The 23,737-nt window shown below is 41.3% G+C and overlaps 1 protein-coding gene across 1 annotated transcript in view; it reads right to left on the reverse strand.

Annotated features, from left to right (window-relative positions):
• Positions 1-23,133, reverse strand: part of HYOU1 (hypoxia up-regulated 1) — a 74,693-nt gene extending 51,560 nt beyond the window's left edge. The window contains 8 exon segments of the mRNA XM_073602458.1: positions 1,441-1,556; positions 1,821-2,002; positions 3,014-3,090; positions 4,248-4,402; positions 6,613-6,691; positions 8,682-8,775; positions 17,642-17,747; positions 23,029-23,133. Of these exon segments, the coding sequence (XP_073458559.1) occupies positions 1,441-1,556; positions 1,821-2,002; positions 3,014-3,090; positions 4,248-4,402; positions 6,613-6,691; positions 8,682-8,775; positions 17,642-17,747; positions 23,029-23,112 (893 nt within the window). The 5' untranslated portion in view covers positions 23,113-23,133.
• Positions 23,134-23,737: the final 604 nt, after the last annotated feature.

Here is a 23,737-nt window from a genome sequence, read left to right on the forward strand (position 1 = left end):
GCAAAAATTGAGGCTGAGATCTCTATATGAAGCAATAATTTTACTTCAAAAGTCCATCTTCACACAAAATCAAATAAATTCAAACACGCAACTGTACAGTTTCAAGCATTACAATGCTCTTAGCTTGACGAAGAGCATTGTAATGCTTAAAACTGTACAGTTGCTCATTTAAAATTAATGCGATTTTGTGTGAAGATTGACTTTTGAAGTAAAATTATTGCATCATACAGAGATGTCATCCTCTTTTTTCCGTTATATATTGGTTTACCTATAAAATACTTGTCTTGGGAGTACATTCAGGGGACACAGAGGAGTTGATATTCCTGACTACTTTGGTTATGCTGTCCCTTCCAGGGATTCCCACCCAGGCATAACCCCTCCTTGCTCAGCCGCCGCTCTGTAGCACACAAATGAGGAACAGTGAGACTGACAGTTGAAGCAAAAATCCTGATTTCTGAATTGTACATCACAACTCCCTGACAACTTGGGATATTCCAAAGCAAAGGATAATATAAAGGGTGGGCAACAGTGCAGCAAAGCTATATTCAAGCCCAAAACCTAAAAACAAAAAAAGTGGGGGGAAATCCCATTATGAAGCCCCCTGCAAGACCTTTGAAACCAAAAGCTGCCACACCCACACACACGCGTGAACATCTGCCTGGTAGAACTTCATATACATGTTATGAGAAGATCAGGTGGCAGCTGTACAAACTTGGGGAACCTTGATGCTCAATAGCCCAGGAAACATTGACACTCCTGGTGAAAAGGGTCTTAACTGGGAAAGAAGGAACATTGCCTTTGCTTTACAAGAATTTCATTTTTTTTTTTTCAAAGTTGTGTAACAAGATAGATGAATGAACACAAATGAGCACAGTGGAAGCCATCGGAAAACTGAAACATTCCACGGTGGGTGGATGCCGAGGCAGCAAACTTGGCCAGAACATTGCCTTTGACACTGAAGGCCTGACAAATGAGCTAAAGAATCCACCTAGAAATAGTGGATCAAGAAGCAGCCTGAATGTTGCAAGGACCATCAGGCGGAACAAATAGGAAATCAGACTGTCAGAATAAAGCTGTAGACTTTAGATGAACGCGAACAGCTCAAACATGCAAAGAGTGAACCGCTTTTTCTTTAGGATGCTTTAGGACAAATGGATATTATAAACACAATGTTCTGATTTAGGTAGGATGAAGAAAGAGGACCAAGGCCTCAGCCACTTTATCCTGGTGAAGAACCAGGAAAAACAAAGCAGCCAACACGTGTCCATTCACCTGAAAGTGGCAGCATAACTCAAGTAGTCATGAATATGAACTCTATGCCCTATGATATATGATTAATAAATAAAATGTGCACTCTACTGTGAACCAGAATACTATTCTGAGAAACTCTGCAATTCTTAAAAGCTACCGAACTGTTCTGAAATGTCATTAATTTCTTACCCAACACCACGAATTTGCAGCTGTGGCTGAATTCCAGAGTCTTTGGTCTTTATGGTCTGATAAGTCACAATGGTGCAAGTTGTACTTTTTGATCCCATATCATAAAACATAATGTTCTGTTAAATAAAGCAAAATCAAAATATAACCTTAGCATGATTTTTTTTTTATTATTTTCACATCAAGGAATGCTCTTTATGGAAAACGTGCATTATTCAACAGCAGGCATAACTTTCTCAGTATTTGATGCATAAAAATGTTGCCAGTCCTGGGCACCAGGTAGAGAGGGAGGGACGCACTTTAAACTAGTGTAAAGGTGGTTGGGCTGCTTTACACCCATAGACAAAAAGCCATACTATAAAGAGCACAAAGTAAAACCATACCTGAGCAGTAGCGTTGATGTCTTTCCTTCTGAAGACCCCATAGTTCAATGCAACTGCAGTATTATCATTTATAAGCTGAAGCACTTTAAGGCCAGCAAGTTTAGCAGCCTGGAGAACAGCCCTGCGTTCTGCCTGATTAAAGAATGCAGGAACCGTAATTACTGTATCCTTGATGGACTGCTCTGAAAAAAAGAAATAGAAGGTACAAAGTCAGCCAGTCAATAGAACGCAAAGCTCAAATACATCTACTAAAAATTATTCAACCCATTTGCAAACATGCTCTCTTACACATAGTTTAAAAAATGTAATACGCCTTTCAGTTTCTTTTACTTTAGAGAGTTTATATTATGGGCAGGGTGGGGGTCGGGGGTCGGGGGTCGGGGGTCCGGGGTCCGGGCCCCCCCCCCCCCCCCCCCCGAGTCTTCGATTGGTTAGGCTGCAGAAGATGTGGGCAGTCAGGCTTCTGTGACAGGATCGTACAATGTGATTTGAATAAAGGAGATATAATTTACATTAATTTGTTATACTGGAGACAGAACTTAAGAGCTGCAATTGGATGGGGCAGTTGCCCTGTATTTTTCAATGTGTAGTGAATCAGAGTTTGAGCAGAATGAAGTCTGTAAGCTTACTATTAAAAGCACCAGTTCTGATCCCATTTCACTGATCTTTTTTTTTAAACACGTAGTGGGTTGGAATCAACAGGGCAAGGCCAAATATAGTTTTTTCCATGAAACATCTTCACTCAGATGTATTTAGGACAGCACAAAAAATGTAAATACAGCCCTAACATTTGACCATATAGTCATAATGCAGCCAACCTCAAGGTAAGCAATTTTTAGAGCGCTCAAGCTTGCAGGGTTAAATATGCAACCATAAAAAGTGTATGTCAATGCAGGAAATATAGGAGGAGAGGAAGCAAGGTGTGCAGGTAGACATTGTAGTCATGATCTCTGATCTCTGGGTAGAACAGTGATCAGGATTATTTTTTATACTACCTAGCAAGGGTGTTAAGACTGCCATGACCCAAGGTTTCAAAGCATGCGGTGACTGAAAAAAAAAAAATAAATAATTTGGAAGTCAGACCTGCACCTCTGAAATAATATTAATCCACTACCCTTTTAGTGGCCATAGACGCCCCAGTGTGCAACTGTAACTGCATAAATTGCATATGTGTAGAAGTAGAAAGTGTTAACCTGCAAACTCCTCAGCTAGGGATCTGGAGTAATTCAGCATCATTGCCAGCAATTCTTCTGGTGAATAAGTCACTTCTCTAAAATGTCAGAAAAAAATAAATAAATAAAAAAAGGAAGGAGAAGAAGAAAACGTTTTATAAGATCAGTTGCAAACAATACAATGTTTTTAGGCCGAGCTCCCAGTCTACTAGGGTGGCTTCAAATTTTACTAGTCTTTGGTTTACACAAGATGGGGTTTAGAGTGATAAAGTGCTGTGTAAAGAGTCTAAAACAAGCTTTTCACTTTTAAACATCTAAAAATGGCCATCAGGTCCACTTTAAAGCTGAATTTGAGAAATTTAGCTACTTTGTTAAAACTGCAGGCATACCATGAGTTAAGACTAATGTGGTGCTTGCCACCTCTCGTCTTAACTATTATTCACATCTGACAGGTTTATCTTCTCCAAGATAACTTCCAACGCTGCTGTGCCCACTGTGGTCTCAGTTCCATGAAGAGCAGAGTCGCTGGACCAGCTATGCCCACCCCTCCTGCTCATTCACAGAAGCCTTTGTATTTATGTGAACGCATTCACAAAATACAAAGGCTTCTGTGAATGGGCAGTAGAGGGGAGAGGCAGGGCACGCATAGTTGCTGTATGTGCGTCTCTCCTCACAGCCAGAGTGTATCCTCCATGAATGCAATAAACCTGTCACTTAAGTAATAAAGATATGTCCAGAAGGCGACATGCACTTTTTTGCAAAGTTGTTGAATTTCTGGAATTTACACACTTTTATAGGACTTTCTCCCCTTCTTAGAATGCCAAAGCCAGGTGGAGAGTTTGCTTCAATTTACTTTCAACGTCCACATGCTTCTATGTACCCCAAATCCAAACTATTTTCCATGTTGATTTTAAGATTATGGAAAACACAACAGGAGAAGTTGGAAAACTCCAAGTTATAAGAGGACAGTAACAGAGTATTACGGCAAAAGATTTTGTAAATAGAGTTCACAAACTTATTGGAATGGTATTTAACAAAAAAAAAAAAATCAGTTCTGGTGGAGATTAGTCCTGTATTATAACTATTAAAGTGGTTCAGTTCTAAAGGCAGAAAGTTTTTTTTTTTACCTTAATACACTTCATGCATTAGGGTAAAAAAACCTTCTGGGTGCTTTAAGCATGGTAAAAAGGAAACCTAATCATCATTTGGGAAACAAAAAAAATAAATAAATGGATTAGTTTACGTCACAACTTACTCTGATAACTTAAAAAGGGTTGTACCCCTAATATCATCCTTCACAATATCATAATCTGGAAAGCGCTTTTTAAAAGCTACAACTTGTGGGTTCTCTGCCCCTTTCCCCAACAAATCCTGGAAGAAGCGAAATGTCAGCTTGGGATTCTTAGCTGCCTGTAAGAAGATGGTCAAGAAATAGAGCATAAATAAATGTCATTTATTATAGTAACTTTGACACATGATAATGGTGAGACCATACATAAACCAGACCACAAGAGAATTTAAAGAGTTAATAAGCATTACCAAACTCTAAAAACAAATAAATATTTTTTCTCGGTCCAACACTCCGTTAACACTTCAACTTTAGAACTGAGTTTTCCTGAACCCTGTATAGTAACCACTGCAGTGAGCAGGCTCCAATGAAGGTAAACTGTGCAGACATTAATGCAAAACGATGCTACAAGTGCGTCGTGAGCGCCAATTCATAGCCACGCATGGGCTTCTAGCACTTGCTGCTTCATTTAGGATTGATCCTTGCGCAGTGTGACTTCAGTAAGAGAATGCACACTGCAATGGTTACTATATGTTGCCTGGCTTCTCGGGATGAATCTGTTGACGACCCAAATAGAGAATGGGGAGGGTGAAGAGGTCAAACACCAGACATGAAAGACACCAGCCACAATCCAAGTTACCTATTCCTAACCTGACCCTTGGACTTTATGCTTTAGGCCCCTTTCACACTGGGGAGGTGGGTGCGTCGGCGGTAAAGCACCGCTATTTTTAGCGGAGCTTTACCGTCAATTTCGCGGCGCTATTCGGCTGCTAGCGTGGCACTTTTACCCCCCACTAGCGGCCGCGAAAGGGTTAAAACCACTGCAGAGCGCTGCTGCAGCAGCGCCATGCCGGCGGTATAGCCGCACTGCTCCATTGATTTCACCGCTCCAAAGATGCTTCTAGCAGGACTTTTTTTTAGCATCCTGCCAGCGCACCGCTCCAGTGTCAAAGCCCTCCGGCTTTTTACACTGGAGACACAGCAGCGGCTCTTTCAGGGCGCTTTGCAGGCGCTATTTTTAGCGTTATAGTGCCTGCAAAGTGCCCCAGCATGAAAGGGGTCTTACTGTTTCTCCACCCATAGCAGCATAGACTCAGGTTTTATTTAATCATACTTAAACCCACTGTTATTGCAATTTGGCCACACCCACAATCTGCAGCAACACGCCATGCATCCTTCAGCGTATTTTGTTTTATAATTTAATTGTTTGCCTCTTGGACCAATATCTGTGACAAACGGTTTCAGGGTGTGCTTTTGCAGACTGTGGCTACGGCTACAAATGAGGGTGTGGCTAAAAGCAGACAGACAATCAGTAGGACGTGCACAATTTAATTTTGAAAATCTGGTAACCTTAGCTAAAAACACACATATGCAAGGGGTTTAGAAGTTTACAATCTCTGCTGAATACATGAGTATCGCGCAACACAGAAAAACTAGAGACACTGGAAGAAAAAAAAAAAAAAAAAAAAAAAAAAAAAAAACACACACAACAGGATATGTAAACAGGTTTTCTTCCATCTAACTCTGTACTTTATTGATGGTTCTCAAAGCAAATTAAAAAAAAAAAAAAAAAAAAGCAGAGGCAAGAAGTTTAATCGCAAATTTGATCAATATCTGTCAATGTATTAAAAAGGAGCCAATAAGTTTTGTTTTTTGTTTTTTTATAATCCAGTTATCCAGAATTAAAATCAAACACTTTTAGGTTGTAATCTAGTTCACCACCAATCACTGAATAAAGTATGCAAAGAACAAATGTCACAATGCTTTAAATATTAGCAAAAGCGTGCTTGTTCCAGAACAGTAAAAGGCTGGGATATAATGAACACAAGGGGGAGATTTACTAAAACTGGTGCACGCAGAATCTGTGCTTGGTAGCCAATCAGTTTCTAACTTCAGCTTGTTCAATTAAGCTTTAACAATAAAACCTGGAAGTTGATTGGTTTCTATGCAGAGCTGCACCAGATTATGTGCAGGATTAAAATTCAGAGGGTATGGGCAGGGCAATCATCTGAGGGAAGGGCATGAACAGGGTTTAATATGCTATTTGTGTGGCTTTGTCCAACTGCAGACTGAGGATTCTATGAAGGAGGAACTGGAGAGTGTGGGAAGGATACAAGGGAAAGACCAATGTGTGCGCGCTGGAAGTGGGATCTGTGTGATGTCACTGGGGGAACGATCAGGAGGAGGCAGCTTTGCAGTGGCAGAGCAAAAACAGAACGTAGAAGTTATATAATGTTTTGACAGGATAAGGAGAAAAATACATATCCTTTCCTAAATATCTATCACCATTTGCCAATATCTGAATACATTTGAACAGAAAGTGCAAACTTACCATTCCTATAGAACTATCTCCAAAAAGGCGTTCATTTTCTTTCAACGTGATCGAAAAAGGAGTTTTTCTTCTGGATTCCCTAAAGAGATCATTAGTGCAAAATTATTAATAAATTCTACACTATAGAATAAACTAAGTAAAAGGTGCAACTTTAAAGCTAGCTTCATCTGCTTATAATTTTTCCTACCTTTGTTCCTCCCTGACCTCAACATGCTAATGAAATTTTTAACGTAAAACTTTGTTTTCGTTACATGTTATTTTAGACTTGGCAACATCACTGGGTTATCTGTGCTTCTATGGAATGCAGGCAGTCCATTGCTGGTAGTAAGAGCAGGCAGGGTCCTGTACATAGCTCCCTGAAAATATCACAGCACTCTGCCTCACAGCCCTGATGAAAGCAATGGGATGGCTCTTAGGAGGAGTTATGCAAATATCAACATGTCATCAAGGGTGGCTGCCAGTCTAGAGTAGTGGGTGATGCTAGGGAGATTGTATTTGCATACCCTAGCTAGAGGCCATGTGTGGGGAGGCATACAGGGACAGTCAGCCTGGGGAAGAAAGACCTAGATCAGGGGTAGGAAACGTTTTGAGAGGTGGACATCTACCTGAACAACATGAAAGCTGAAAAAATTCCCAGGGTGCATCCCTTTAACAAATTAAATCAACCCTCAATAAAAAAAAAAAAAAAAAAAAAAAAAAAGGACGGCATGAAGAAAACCGTTTGCCACAATTGTATCCTCTGACCCCCCAACAGTAGTGTCCTATGGCCCTCTGCCCCCCTCTCCCATCACTCCCACCACCCCTCAGAGTAGTGACGTCCACTGCCCCCTCTCACATCACAATCAAAAAATGTTCCTAAGATTTTTCCTATGATGTTTAGTCATAGGAAATTTTAGAATTTTTAGAAATTCTATCCATCTATGGCCAGCTTTACTCTTGGTGTGTACCTTGGGGACCATAGCCAGACCCCAGGCCTGTACTATTTGCTTCGGGCACTGGATCCTGCATTGGGTACTATACAGGTTCAAGGCTGTCCATTTCTATAGTTCCCAGACTTTGAAAACCCTTGTGGATAAGGCCAGTGAAGGTTTCTCTGTACGTTTACAAGCAGGGGTGTCCAACCTTTTGATCTTCCTGGGCCACAAATAAAATCCAGCAACAATAAGGATAGCTGATGAACAGAAAAAGTTGTCTATCACGAGTTAACGATTCCTGATATAGATAATAAACCTGTCCAAGTAATAAAAATTTTTTTTTTTTTTTTATTATTAAAAAAATAAATAATTACAAAGGAGGAAGGAAACATAAAACTAGTGCTATATTTGACATGATTTTTATAGAACATATCATCAATATCTGGATCGATGGATGTAGTAGCAAGTAGCAGTAGCAAGGGAACGCCAGTCTTCTCCAAAAAAATGTAAGTCTTCTAATCAGCTTCAGGTCCAAGCGCAGGCACCTTGACTAAGGGAAACCAGCACTGAAGGCTTACAGCTTCACATCTGGCTTTCAAATACGCAAGCCGCGCTGCATTTTGTGAATGCAGTCTTCTGGGACCTGTGATGTGTCCCAAAAGGCGGACGAGTAGTGATCTGTCCAGAAATGGGGAGCAGGTACCTGTCAAAACAGGTACCCACTCCCGCCACCCCCAAAAAAAAGTGCCAAATGTAAAGTGGGAGAGGGTGGGAGGGGGAAGAAGAGTGGAACTTCTCCTTGTGGGTGAAATTAAACTTTAATCCTTGAAAACTGGTGACATGAATAAGGCATGATTGTTAAGCGTGGGATATTTTTCTTTGGATAAAAACTTTACAACGTCCAGTAGGAAGACACGGTCAATTTTTTCTTCAGCTGCATGTGTTCACCAAGTATAAGCACATTTTCACAAAAAAATAAAAAATTTTTAAGTTTATGATTTTGTGTTGGGCCACATTCATAGCCATCGAGGGCCACAGGTTGGACACGCCTTCTCTAAAGTGTTAATAGAAATATATGGTGTCGATATAGTCTATATCTGGAAAGTAGTATTCTATTCCTTCAATTAAAAATTATATTTAAAAAACTAAACCTACTTGTTTAAGACGATTTCCATAGGAACTCCTGGCTTGACTATAGCAATTTTCAACCATTCGAAGCCCACATCCACAGACATGACTGCCACAGACTCTACAAAAGAAAGAATACATGAACAAAAATGTATTTAGCAGAAAATAGCTCTCCAGTCTGTGCAAATGCAACATCTGAATTTAGGTAAATGTACTTTGCACTGCCGGTAAAGTGTTGGTGGAATCTCAAGTTTGACATTAGGTCACATTTGGTTATGCAATTTCAAATCCCCACACAACCAGTCTATACGTTTAGCTTCTTCACAGGGGGAAAAGTCTCCGGTGGGAGGAGAATCTGAGCAATCATTTGCAGGAATCTCTGTGGGCTGCAGAATACATTGGTGATTTACACATCTGGGTAAGGAGAGGCCTGCAAGACGCCAAACAGCTGTACACAGAGGCAGAGGATTCTTACACATCTTACATAACTGGTGAGGTTCTGAGCATCACCAAACAGGAGTGCAATTTGCTTGTTTTTACAATTTTTTTTGCCAAGTGGAAAAGAACAGAGGAAATTTGAGCCAGCGACAGAGGATTTAGCAAACTAGGCACTTTTGGCTTGAAAACTTAAGCTGGCCGTAAACCAGAAAAATGGTTATAAAATGTATGTTTTTTTTTTTTTTTTAATGGCTAGTGGGATCAAATCAGCTTTAGTTTTCAACCACAGTAACAAGAAATATTGAAGGCGCAGGAAATCTCTTAAACAAAACTTCTAACTGTTCATTCTGGTGGGGGGGGGGGGGGGGGGACACCCACTAATACATACTGTAAGGAAAGCTGTCTGGGACTCCATTCAAATAACATATCTGGATGTGAATACATTTTATAAAGAAAAGTAGAATCAAAAGTTCTTTTGGCTATACTTCTCCCGTGGGTCACAGAAGCACTCCTGTGACTCAGATTCAGCCAACAGCAAGCTAAAGACTACAGTCAGCTGACATCAGAGCCGGTTCAGGCTCTGCATTGATCCCAATAATAATGTTGGGATCCACTCCTGCCTCTCCACAGTTCACAGCACCAGTGAGCGATGGAGGGGCAGAGCCAGGAAATAAGCAATCAGTGGTCTTTGATCGCTCAGTTCTTGAAGTAGAGCCGCCTGGGGTCAGCTGTAGAATTGGATCGATGCTGCAGCCATCTAGGGGAGTATGGATACTTGTTATTTTTTACTCCCATACTCCTTTTAGGGGTTTTGGAAGAAAATTATGAGAAGACCAACTGACAAATGATTTTTCAATGAACTTTGGAATGAAGAAAAAAAAAAAAAAAAAAAAAAATCGGACTGTGTATGGCCAGCTTTATAGGATCAATTACCTCAGCATAGTGTATCTGAGAACAAGTGGGGGGCACGGCACTGCTTTTTGTAGTTTCTGAAGATAGCAGTCAATCAAATCTTGATATGTGCATCAATCACTTCCATTGAAGAAACACGTGTGTGTGTGTGTGTGTGTGTGTGTGTGCCTTTGCATGTCAGTGCAGGCAGCATTACCATGTCCTGAATGCAGGCACAAAAACAGATAGGAAACACAAAAAATGATGTTATGAGTATGCCCGTCCTCACCCAGAAAACCAAATGACACTGTAAAACACGAGGGGAAAAAAAAAAAAAAAAAAACCCCACACACTAGATCCTGCAATACAAGCAGCTGAATACTGAATATAGGAAAAGTAAAGATTTGCATATGGAAAGTCCCACTTGGCCTCACCCTCTCTAGTCCCAATAGGATCACCTACAATGTAGTGTGCAGCTTCGCTAACAATGGAGAGGTGTGGAAAGTTGGTGTAGCCAAGCTCAACAGCTACTCTAAAAGTCAGTATTAACCCCTACTGGAAAACACAGGGAGACCGATATTGCCCACAGCAAACCTTCTGTCTCCTTCCCTTTACCTGCTTGAGTGCTCTGTCCCCCTCCACCTCATCTTGATCATGAACTATGAAACCCATTATTCTGAAACCAATGTTAAATTTTTAGGCCAAATTCTGGTGTACTTGCCTTCTGAAGTTGTACGACACCAATCTGTACACCATGCTCATAGGGAATGCCTATATACATTGCATAGTATTTATGAGCTGGTTATAGTACCCAAAAACTGTTGTAAGAAGGGAAAAAAAAAAAAACCCACACACAAAACCCCACCACCAATAAATATTGATTTTATTTGTAAGTACAAAAAAATAAAATATTGGTGTCCCTGCATTTGTAATACGTAAGAAGCTGCAGCAGTTTTGTTTTATGATGATCGTTCTTATTGATTGTACATGTAATTGGGATGTGGCCTTAGAAAAATATCTGAATGATAAAATGGTTCAGAGGAGCCTGAGGTTTGAGATCACCCCTCAGGAGGATGAACCAGAGCTCCAAGGCTGGTACAAATATTTTAATGACGTCAAACTCGACCTCCTATGATTTTTAGTCGCTAGGAAAAGACATAAATTGATTAAATTATATGAGGACATATCAGATGTTAAAGATAAACTATCACCCTATAAAAGAATTAGACGAATATAAAAATAAATCTGACAATTTAAAAAATATCCTTGAAAAAGAGGATCTGGAACAGAAATGTAAAAAATGAAAAAAAAAATACACTAGGGATTTGGATGAATACAAGAGTAAGCAGGTATTCAAGTGGCAGGTCAGGAGGTCTGCTCTAGCCAATGGAGGGGCTGATGAGGGCCCAGCCACTAATACTGGATCTACTATAGAAGCGCCTCAATCTAACATTAGGTGGTCATAATAGTAATGCTACCCCAGTCTGGGGATGGAAGAGGGTTGGGCCTAAAAAAACCAAAACCACCAGAACCACCCACAGGCAACCTCGAGGTCCTCCTCAAATAATTCAAGGAATGGTCGTGCTCAATACAATTATTCACAATGACCATACCCTGAAGAGGTACCCGTTTATAATCAATATGAGCCTCTAGATAAAGACTATGTTGATTACACGAAAGAATATGATAGATGTATTGTTCAGCATTCTTCTTACACTCCAAGATCCTCACATCCTCAACATAGGCCATCAGAATGGCATAACCCTGGTTATTACCCCCCTGGGCAATCGAAACATCCTACTGAGGGTCCCCCACCACCATCTTTTTTTCCCCCCAAAAGACCCTCAAAAAAAGCAAGAGGGGTGGGGAACAAAGAGAGGGACCAGAGGGAGTATAAAAGGATGCTGGGATATTCAATCTTAGTGCTAAAACGCTTAGAGCCGGTTCACACTAGAAGCGGCACGACTTGCAGGTCGCCTCACCGAGGCGACCTGCACACGACTGCCCAGGCGACTTGCAAGATGACTTCTGTATAGAAGTCTATGCAAGTCGCCCCCAAAGTAGTACAGGAACCTTCCTCCTAAGTCGGATTAGAACGGTTCCATTGTACAGAACGGGAGGCGACTTGTCAGGCGGCTAGGTCGCCTGACAAGTCGCCCCCGTGTGAACCGGCTCTGACTGACAATGAAAGATTTGTTAAATCATGGCTTCAAATTTGCCCCTGATAAACCTCTAAGTAAATTTGAAGCATTTATCGATGTCCATAAATATATACGAAAGATTAATAACAAAATATATTTTCTTTCACAGCCCCCGAGGTTGATCGAGGACCATACTGGAGGAGTTAGTCGATGAGGGTTATCAAATGCCTCACTCTTCAACCCACCGGGACACGTACCTCCATCAATTTTGGTATTTTAAGATCTTGTGTTGAAAGACATTGATAAACTTAAAATTAAGAAAGATAGAAATAATTTTAGATTTTGTGAAGGTTTGAAATCCTTGGAAAATAGGAAAGATATTATTATTCGCCCGTCGGATAAAGGTGGTGGAATTGTGGTAATGGATAAAATAGCTTATGTAGAAGAAAAAAGAATAAGATCCTTTCTGATAGGGACACCTATAAGCCACTCCACAATGACCCCACCTTTAAGTATAAAAAGCAACTGACCAAACCTATAGATGTAGGGTTTAACCATTTGCCGACGTATATCAGCATGAGTCGGTCGGCAAAGTGGCACGGGTGCGCGAGACAACGTACCCATATGTCGCTACATCATTTGCAGCTATCGGGTGCACGCTCGATGCCCGCCGGAGGCCCGGAGAGGCAGAATGCGGATTTCCCTGTTCTGCCTTGCAACATGACAGGGATCTACTGCTCCCAGTAATCTGTCATGTTCTAGTGAACCCCCCTACAGTTAGAACATGCTGAGGGAACAGAGTTAACCCCTTCCCTGCCAGTGACATTTACACAGTAATCAGTGCATTTTTATAGCACTGATCGCTGTATAAATGCCAATGATTAAAAAAAATATATATATTTTTATATAATACAATTTAAAAAAAAAAAAAAAATTAGTAGATGCCATAGATCTATTCCCTATTTTGTAGATACGAAAACCTTTGCGGAAACCTATATACACTTACTTCGATTTTTTTTTTTTCTTTACCAAAAATATGAAGAATGCATATTGGCCTAAACTGGAAGAAATTTGTTTTTTTATATATTTTTTTTTAGGGGATATTATAGCAAAAGGATATTGCTTTTTTTTTCAAAATTATCACTCTTTTGTTTATAGTAAAAAAAAATAAAAAACCACAGAGGAGATCAAATACCACCAATAGAAAGCTCTATTCGTGGTAAAACAAAGGACGGCAATTTTGTTTGGGTACAACATTGCATGACCACGCAACTGTCGGTTAAAGCGACGCAGTGACATATCGCAAAAAGGGCCTGGTCAGGCAGGGGGTGAATCCTTCCGGGGCTGAAGTAGTTAAAGATAATATACTCACTAAGAGAGAGAAGGCATATCTGGTTCCTTTGGCACTGAGGATTCCAGGTATATACTTTTTACCCAAGGTGCACAAAGACCCAGTTAAACCACTGGAAAGACCTATCATCAGTGGGCTGGACTCTCACTTCAAGGATAGGCAAATTTAAAAGACGGCTTTTTACAGCCATTAGTCTCACAGACTCCATCTTTCATTAAAGATTCCACACAGGTCATTCAAACATTGGAGGCCATGGAGTGGAAAGAGTTACATTATGGCTAATGCCAATGTGGCTTCTCTCTACACCATAATATCACATAATGATGGGTTTGAGGCAGTAGACATGTATTTGAGGAGAGATGGTGATTTACTCTCTCCCCAAAGAAAATGTGTTAAGCCTACTTCAGGTTTGCCATGTCTCATAATTACTTCTGGTTCTGAGGATCCTTCTATCTTCATAGTAGAGGGGTCGCAATGGGTGCAAAGTTTGTACCGAGCATGGCAAACCTGTTTATGGCAAAATGGGAAGAGGAGGATGCGGTCTATGCCCTTAGGAGACCATAATTGGTTTTCTGGGGTAGATATAGAGACAACATCCTCCTCCTATGGGATGGCGATATGAAGTCATTGGCTGCATTCATGGAACAGCTTAAATAATAACACATTGAGCTAGAGCTTAACAATTAATCGTTATCGCAATTTTTTCCTCCTTGCGATCTTGACAAAGTATTTCCCAATTCTTTCTATGCAGAGAATTCTCTCTGCTCTGCTGAAGCTGACAAAAAAAAAAACACAACCACACACAACACGGGCAGTCTGCCAAGAATAAGAGCCCTTTCACACTGGGGTGGCTTGCAGGCGCTATTGCGCTAATAATAGCGCCTGCAAACCGACCCGAAAGTGCCGCTACTTTCATTCCAGTGTGAAAGCCCTGAGGGCTTTCACACTGGAGCGATGCGCTGGCAGGACGGTAAAAAAAGTCCTGCCAGCAGCATCTTCGGAGCAGTGAAGGAGCGGTGTGTATACCGCTCCCTTACCGCTCCTGCCCATTGAAATCAATGGGACGGCGCGGCTATACCGCCAGCAAAGCGCCTCTGCAGAGGCGCTTTGCGGTGGTATTTAACCCCTTCTCTAATAATAGCGGCGTTTTACCGCCGACGCCACCCCCGCCCCAGTGTGAAAGGGCTCTAAAAACATTCATTGGCAGTGGAACTCAAGTATAAACATTGTAACAATTTGTCCTTTAGATCAAAGGAATACACTTTGGTGTGTAAATGAGGGAAGTTTAACCACTTTAAACCTTTTTCTGACATTTGTTAGTTTCAAGTTAAAAATCTTTTTTTTTTTTTTTTTTGCTAGAAAATTACTTAGAACCCCCAAACAGATATACAAAATAGTTAAAGCCTGGCAAAGCATCAGAAAGGAGGAAATCCAGTAATGTCCATGGATTCCAGACTTTAGGCAGTCATGGTCAGTAAAGGATTCTCAGCAAACAAAAAAAACCTAACATTTCATTTATGATTATATTCATTTGTCCAATTACATCTAAGCCCCTGTAAACTGGGGGACGGTGTATAAAAAAAAGGTTGCAGTTCCTAAAATTTGTACTTGATATTTATGTTCAACCATTTGAATTAAAGCTGAAAGTCTGCACTTCAAATTCATTTGGATTGTTTCATTTTAATTTTACTCTGGTTGCATACAGAGCCAAAAATATGAAAATTGTGCCCATGTCCAAATATATATGGACCTGTGTATGGTCTCTCGTCTGCCAGTTCTGAGCCTGGAAACGTTTTCATTGGATGTACAGGGTTCCCATAGAGAGGCATAGCCTGTGTGACCTCAGTCCACCATTCCCCAGGGAGAGCATGTCCTGAGATGCATCACAAAATGCTGTCCATACAATTGCCCTGCTTTAAAGCTTAGTTACTTACACACATAAGTCAGCAAAACACAGCCTTCTTTGTGAAGATTCTCAACTGCTCTGGGTATGGCACTCCCTGCAGGGTGACCAGCAAAGGAATCCTGGAGCCAAGGAAAGACATCTCCACTACTGCATGCCCAGTGTACCTGTATTACCCCACCAAGGATGATTGATTGGGGGTCCTGCACCAGGAGGGGGACTGCCAGGCCCCTCTGCTGATCAGATAGGGCCCAGGCCCATTACTGGGGTACTGCTTTAACCCCCCCCCCCCCAAATCAGAGGCAGGGCCAGCATAACATTGATGGAAATTGGCACTTTCTGAGGTAGGTCAGCAATGACAGTCTGCATAATTTTTTTCTCATAAACTCTGCCAAAGCACAATTTTAAATCACATGATCAGTTTAGACAGCCCAGGTTTGCAACTTAAAGTGGTTATAAAGCCTAAACATTTTTTTACCTTAATGTATTCCTTGCATTAAGGTAAAACATGTTTAGCCATCAGTATCCCACCTCAGCCCCCTTTTATTTACCCGAGCCCTCATTTGATCCAGCGCTGTGTACATCTGCAGCTCTTCTCTCCCCTCACTGCCTTTGCTGAGGCAGCAGCTGTCAAAGCCATTGACAAGGGAGCGGGTAGCAGGGCCGAGTCCTGCTGTCTGCATCAATAGACAGACAGCAAGGCTTGGGAGCAAGCTTGTACAAATGCCCCCATAGGAAGCAGTTTCCTATAGGGGCACTAACCAGGGAGGAGGAACCAGGAGCCTCAGCGGGGGACCTAAGAAGAGGAGGTTCTGGGCCGCGCTGTGCAATTCCACTGCGCAGAGCAGAGAAGTATAAACTAGAGCTGCACGATCATTAAAAACGTGCAATCTCGATTCAACTCACGATCTTAATCCGGCACAATTCATGTAACAAGTGCAAAGCCGTTCTCTGCTCAGAGCTGTCAAGAAAAAAAAAAAAAAAAAAAAAAGGTAGCCAGCAAAGTTTACCATAGCATTGCTCAGTGCTAAGAGATCAAAATAAAAAACATTGTATTCAAAAAGGGATGAACTTCGGTCTTGAGGTTAGTTTAACTGCTAAAAGACTAAGCCTTTTTCTGACACTTGTTGCTTACAAAGTTAAAAATTAGTATTTTTTGCTAGAAAATTACTTTGAACCCCAAAATTAGATAGATAGATAGATAGATAGATAGATTAAAATGGTGGTCGTTGCAATCTTTTATGCAACACTGTATTTGTGCAGCGGTCTTTCAAAAGAAACTTTTTGGGGGAAAAAAAATACACTTTACTAAATTGAAAGAGGGACTGCAGTCTCCTCACATAATTTTTAATAAAAACATCTTTGCCATTCTGAAGCTTCCCTCCAACCACTTTGCATTATATTTTATATAGACTGATTCTGTACTTGACAAATATGCTGCAGAAATCTCCCTCCACTGAGTCTGGCTGCAATCATTTTAATTGTGGGCAGCTGTTCACTTCCTGGATTTACACAGACACGCACCTCTAGCTTTCATTGGCCTTCTTATGTCTCTATCTATAGAGAGAGCTGTGCATGATGTCATAAGCCTAAACAGTAAAGTTAGCCCAATTTTTTTTTGTATAATGTGAAAGATTAAGTTAGGTTAAAAATCATAGTCTGTATTTTAAGCGGAAAAAAAAAAAACACACACACACACACAATCATTTTAAAGCAAACCTGCACTGTAGTAGTGTCTCGTTCCCCCAAGGAGCACATATTCATCTTTCCTTTGCGCAAACTATTTATGGGAGAGGAAAGGAAGCCCTGTGTAAGCTCATAGTTGCTTTAGCTGGAGCTTACACAGGGCTGAAGGCAGTCTCCCCAGCCCCATATGACAAACACTGAGCCAACACCAAACATCAGCGCTATCCAATGAGAGGAAGGGAAGAGTCACACGCATCTCTATATCTGAGAAGTACCAGGTATCTTCTTCACAATTTAAAGTAGGAAACACCAATTACATTCCCCGATTTGAATGCGGACAAGGGGGGGGGTTAAGTATAATTAAGTATATATGAAATAATCCAAGTATGGACCCAGAAGAGAAAAAAAAAAAAAAGAAAAAAAAAAAGGCTTTTAGAAAATGCTTTTTAGGTAAAATATCTTTTAACATCTTTCTAACAAAGTACACCATTGTTTTTCATGTATTTGTAATGAGAGAAAAGTCAGGTAACACCCAAACACTGCTGATTTACGCAGACAATTACAGACACGTTCTTACCCGTCTGAGAAGGCAAGAGATCAACCAAAAGAACCAGGAAGAGAACTCCTGCAGTCCTCATTGCAAGCCCCATCTTTCTGTGTTCTGTGTATCGGCCAATGTGCACCTAAATAGAAGGAAAACACATTCAGTAAACAATAGGTATACCATCTGGGCAAAGCATGCCTTTAATGGTTAAGATCATCACCTATGTCTTTATCAGCGATTTCTTTTGTTTTAAATATCTGATCAGACCTCAAGTATAGCACCAGAAGAATGTGCATTGTTTGTAATCAAACTAAAAGCCTGGAGGTACTAATACGAGCTGCAGTAATTTTGTGCTAGGGTTGGGATAATGCAAAAAAATACATGTTGATAAGTAGACCAAAATTTGGTATCGTACAAGATGCAGAAAGAACTATGAAACACCAGGACAAAGCCTATAACAAGAGCAGGCTTTCACAAACCCCCCCCCCCGAGCCTGCTGGGGTTTTTTTTGAGCAGCGGCAGATTCATTTAATACGCAATGGCACCTGTATAGTTCCAGCAGATTTACCCAGCAGAGCCATTACAGTGGGAAAGGTGGATTGGGTCCCTATCTCTCAGGTAGGCAACCACTGACATAATCTATTTAGCTGTCCACAGAAGGAGAATTCTTTGCTTGGCCTGGGTTCACACTGATGTGAATTTACAGCGGGTTTGATGGGTTAAGGAACACACAGATTCGCAGGTCACGTAAAAAGCATAGTATTCCATGGCTTTGGTTCACATCTATGAGTTTTTAAAAAAAAAAAAAAAAAAAAAAAAAAAAAAGAAAAAGGTCCTGTGCGTGTTTTGACTGCGGGTGCGATGCAAATTCCTATGGTGCAGCATAAATTTTATCTTCATAGGTTTCAACTGAACTTGCAGTAAACTTGCAGCACACAGTTCACATCTCTGCAAATTATTCACTGTCTGCCTCCTGAAATTCGCACCTGTCCACCTCAAAAATCATGGCAAATTTGCACCTCACAATAGGACAAAAAAAAAAAAAAAACTGATCAAATTCACAGTAAATCGCATTGCAGTAGTGTGAACCTAAGCTAAATGTAAGTAGGGACTTTCTCTGACCACCGTAGTAAGGGCCTAGTTCACACTGCGGTGGTGCAAATTTTGCGCTAATTTGATTCGATTGCGTTGCAAATTCTTTGTGTTCTGGTGAATCTACTGCAATTCTACAGCAAATATTGCATTGAATTCGCATCCCACACGGATCAAACTCGCACAGGATCCTTTTTGTAAGCAGCTTAGATTTGCAACACATTGATGTGAACGGCACGAATGGAAAACTATGTTATTTAAATGACTTGCGAATTTGAGTGATCCCAACGGCTTAAATTCGCAATAGAATTCACAGCAGTGTGAACTGGCCCTAAGGGAGTATTTCTCCATTGGCCACCAGGGTAACAGAATGCTACAACTTTCAAAGTCACAATTTTTTTTTTTTTAAAGTCATTATTTGTTGTATTTTGTGATTATTACTGAAAATGTGGTATAGATTGATGGATGTTAAAAATTATCTACTCTGGGTGTCAAACATACAAAAGGTATGTCATGTTTCTAATTCTTTTACTCATTACCTATAACGATTAGTAATAAAAAATATAAATATTATCAGGAGTGCCAAAAGATCTGGAGATTATTCCAAGGGTTTTTCTGGTATAAAAAGGGTTGAGAATGGCTGAACAACTCAACATTGTAACCTGATGCAACATCTTGCCATTTTTTTGTTCAGCCCGTGAAGTGATGCCAAATCTTAAGATCCATAAGAAAAAAAAAAAAAGAAATCATTTATCGTGCCAGCATTCATAAAAGTGTGTTACTTCTGTGTTGGGAACCTAAACCTCCATGGCTAAGCCCCTCGGGTGGGGCGAAACATGTCAGGGGGCGTAGCCTGGCTGTAATAGGGCTAATGCTGTTATCACCTATAACACGCTGGGCTTGTATGGTGTGCCAAGGCTGAAATTTTTCTCTTCTTTTCCTGTGTTGGTGCTTTTCCACTGCAGTTCTGACCAAAGACCTAGAGCTAATAAACCATTGCAAATTCAGAAACAGGAAGAGGGCAGACACTACACAGGAAATCTCTACAGGATCCAGAGGCCTGAACAACAAGAGACATCCTTCATTACAAGTAAGTAAAGTCACTAATCTCATCATACATAAAACACAAGTTTAGCTTACACAATCTTTCAGAGGGTATCGTGAGTACATAACTAATATGGATAAATGCACCATCACAATAACACCTCAGAGCCTTGCTAATTGAATTAAAAATGCAAATACAGACACAAGAGAATACAATACTATATGACAAAAAAAAAATAAAATTAAAAAAAGGACGACTTCAATTGGTTCTCTCAAGAAGTGGCTGTTCATTAAAGCGGAACTAAACCCATCAATTTACTGGGTTCATAAAACAGTTACATTTCCGGCATGAAGCCCAGGATCACACTGAGCGGTGGGAATGAAGCCATGTGAGTTCAGCTGAACTCGCACAATTTCACTCCCGCATGTCAGTCCCCATTTCATCAGTGATTTCAGAGACATCTGTGCAGGTTCCTGCACAGATATCAATGTAAATTGCAGCCCAAAAATCGCAAAAGTTGGTATAGAAGCGACTTTTTTAAATCAGTGCGGCGCCGCAAATGCAGTGTCTCACCGATTAGGACAGTGCCATTGCCTTCAATTGCCACCGATTTCACATGTGATTTGACACGTCAAATCGCATGTCAAATCGTACGAATGTGAACCAGGGCGAAGGAATGGAAATGTTAACTCGTTACATTTAACTATGCTCCTGACCAAACATCAAATGGCTGGTGTCATAACTGATCACATGTGCAGCACCATGACATCTGCAGATCAAACAAAGGCCAAGATGGCAGCTTCCATGGCTGAAAAAGACAGGAGGGTTTAGCACCCTATTTAAAAAAGCACAGCAAAACTTATCTTTTTCTCCAGTACTTCTGTGTCCCACAGCTCTCTGCCAGTCGGCTTCCCAGTCCCAATCTTTGGCCAGGGCATGATGTGTGGGAGTTCCCTTATCTGAGCTGCATAGCACATACAGGCAGGCAAGGAACTTTAATGCAGAAGAGACACTTTACTGTTATCTAAACAAAGGATGACCGACTCCTCTGCATGCGCAGGAGTGACATCATCCTGTGCTGGCCAATGAAGATGGCTGAAGACTGACACACGGAAAATCCCTGCGAGTATAGGACCACTGGAGCAACGGTAAGTTTAGGTTTGCTTTAACATCTACAAGAGTGAATATAATGGTCAACTTCTATTTATTTTGTAGACCTAAACCTTCACCATCCTTTACAGCTAAAGAAGCTGCCATCTTAGCCTCTGATCTGCAGTTGCTGCACATGTGATCAGCCGTGACTCCAACCATCTGATAGCTTCACAGTTCCATTGAGAGTATAAAGCCACTGACAGTTATCATTCATGGCATGCCTTAAATGGAACAGATTTGGAAAACAGTTAAATTGATGGGTTTAGTTCCACTTTAAGGGCCAATTTACACTATATGCGGTGACAGACTATTGCATGGTAAAACATCTGTCAAAGGGAAACAATTGTCCCAATCACACTACAATGCAGCCTAGCGCTGTGGTAAAATGCAGATAGACATACTGCATATTATTGCAGTGCACTGGGCTGAATCACACTGCAATGTCAGGCATAGCTCTGCTCATCATTGCAGTGAAGTGCACGTTTTGTACACTTCACTGCATGTCCGTTTTTTGGGTTTTTTTGCATGCTAGTCGTGTATAGAAAATGGAGGTTGCTAATGGTATGAAAATTCTCGTATGACAGAATAAAATAAAAATCGGAAGCGATCGAATGTATTTTCGGAACGACAACTGTACTGATTAAACGAAAATCGTACGATCGGATATCATACGAGAAAACTTTTTGTGTTTGATCGGATAATATCGGGCAAACTGTCATAAGCGGCTCTCGAAAGCTCTGTACCAACGATCCGATTATTGTACGGTCGCTTCAAAATCTGTATTTTTTGGACAATTTTCAGATCGTGTGTACGGGCCATAAGTGTTGAGGGAGCTGTCATATGTAATCATCAAGAGTGCCAAGTATGCCTGCCTTTTCCACCCACCTCCTCCATTCTCAGAAGTCACAGCTTCTATAAATGTAAAGCTACAGCTTCTATGAATGAAAGGTCCACCCCCTCCATTCATAAAGTCACAGCTTCTATAAATGTAAAGCTACAGCTTCTATGAATGAAAGGTCCACCCCCTCCATTCATAAAGTCACAGCTTCTATAAATGTAAAGCTACAGCTTCTATGAATGAAAGGTCCACCCCCTCCATTCATAAAGTCACAGCTTCTATAAATGTAAAGCTACAGCTTCTATGAATGAAAGGTCTGTCCCCTCCATTCATAAAGTCACAGCTTCTATAAATGTAAAGCTACAGCTTCTATGAATGAAAGGTCTGTCCCCTCCATTCATAAAGTCACAGCTTCTATAAATGTAAAGCTACAGCTTCTATGAATGAAAGGTCCGCCCCCTCCATTCATAAAGCCACAGCTTCGATAAATGTAAAGCCACAGCTTCGATAAATGAAAGGTCCACTCCCTCCTTTCATAAAGCTACAACTTCTATGAGCGTAAAGCTACAGCTTCTATGAATGAAAGGTCCACCTCCTCCATTCATAACCCATGACTCCAGAGCATCTTCCCCAGAGCTCAGCTTTAAAAGAAAAGAATGAATGGGAATGAGGAAAGGATGACCTGGCTCAGTGCTGGAAATGAGGAATATATCCAGGACAATCTGGAGGAAATATGTCCTTCAGGAAGAGTAAGGAGAAAACACTGAGCCCCTTCATAGAAGAGACCGATGACCTCCCAGTCCAAAGCCTCTCTACTACCGAACCAGCCAAAACTACAGACCACCTACAACAGGGGACTCCAAAAAGGGCCACGGCTCGGAGACCACCGATCTAGCACCGCCGCTCCGAGACCACCGATCTAGAACCGCCGCTCCGAGACCACCGATCTAGAACCATCTTCAGGTGTGACAACCATCACCAGAAGCACAATGCTCGGTGCCATGTGTCAGTGGGAGGCGTGTCCTGCTGCAGTCAGTCTATACAGTGTATGTACCTACAGGATGGAGGAGCAGGCAGGGAAGTGATAGAAGAGCCGGGAATAGAGGGGGCTGACTAGACCCGGAATAGACCGTCAGGAGCTCGGCCTTCCCTCCTCTACCTGTATTGGGGGAATACTCTGCTATGACCGGGGCTCATTGTCTCCGTTATCTCACCCGTGTGTGCCGCTACAGCCGCCCTCTCCGTCCGCTCTCCGCTACAACTCCGACCACTGAGCACAGCACAGACACTTACCTTCCTTCTACTCCACTGCCTCGCGCACACACCGGAACGCGGCGGGAGATGATTGGCCAGCTTACCGGCAGCTGGGAACGTCATCCAAGCGCGGACCCTGGCCAATGAATCTTCAGAGAATTCCCCGGCTCTCGGCTTCCATTGGTCCACGTTTGTGGGAGGCACGGATTGGTCCACGCTGCTGCGGTGTCAGGCTGCTGTGAGGAGTCACACTTGTATTGCTCGGAGATTGCTACAAAGCAGACTGGAGAGATAAGGGGGCCTGGAGGGGATGTGATTACATTGTACATATAAAGTACAATCAAAATCTGTATATATAATGATTTGTTTTCCCTTCACGATGAGGGTGACACCGAGCCCAACTCACAATTTGGACATGTCATCACAACTAGTCTGTGCATCCAGGCGGATCACACCTTGTGTGTTCAGGACAAATAGGCTTTTATATGGTGATAAATGGTAACAGATGTCTCCTGATTCTTTATGATCAAAAATAGAAACTGTCACAATATAGTAAAAAATAAAATTCATCTGTATATGTCTCTCCATTACTATGATCTACCACCAGAGAACAACCCTATATAAATTCTGCTGGTGCTGATCAGCGATGTCATGTATGTGTATGTTGTATGTACCCGTAATACGGTCCAGAAATCATTTTATCATCCAACCTAAAATACACTGACACTAAATTTAAAACTAATTGTTT

Source organism: Aquarana catesbeiana, linkage group LG10, assembly GCF_042186555.1.
Source record: "Aquarana catesbeiana isolate 2022-GZ linkage group LG10, ASM4218655v1, whole genome shotgun sequence".
Taxonomy (NCBI): Eukaryota; Metazoa; Chordata; class Amphibia; order Anura; family Ranidae; genus Aquarana; species Aquarana catesbeiana.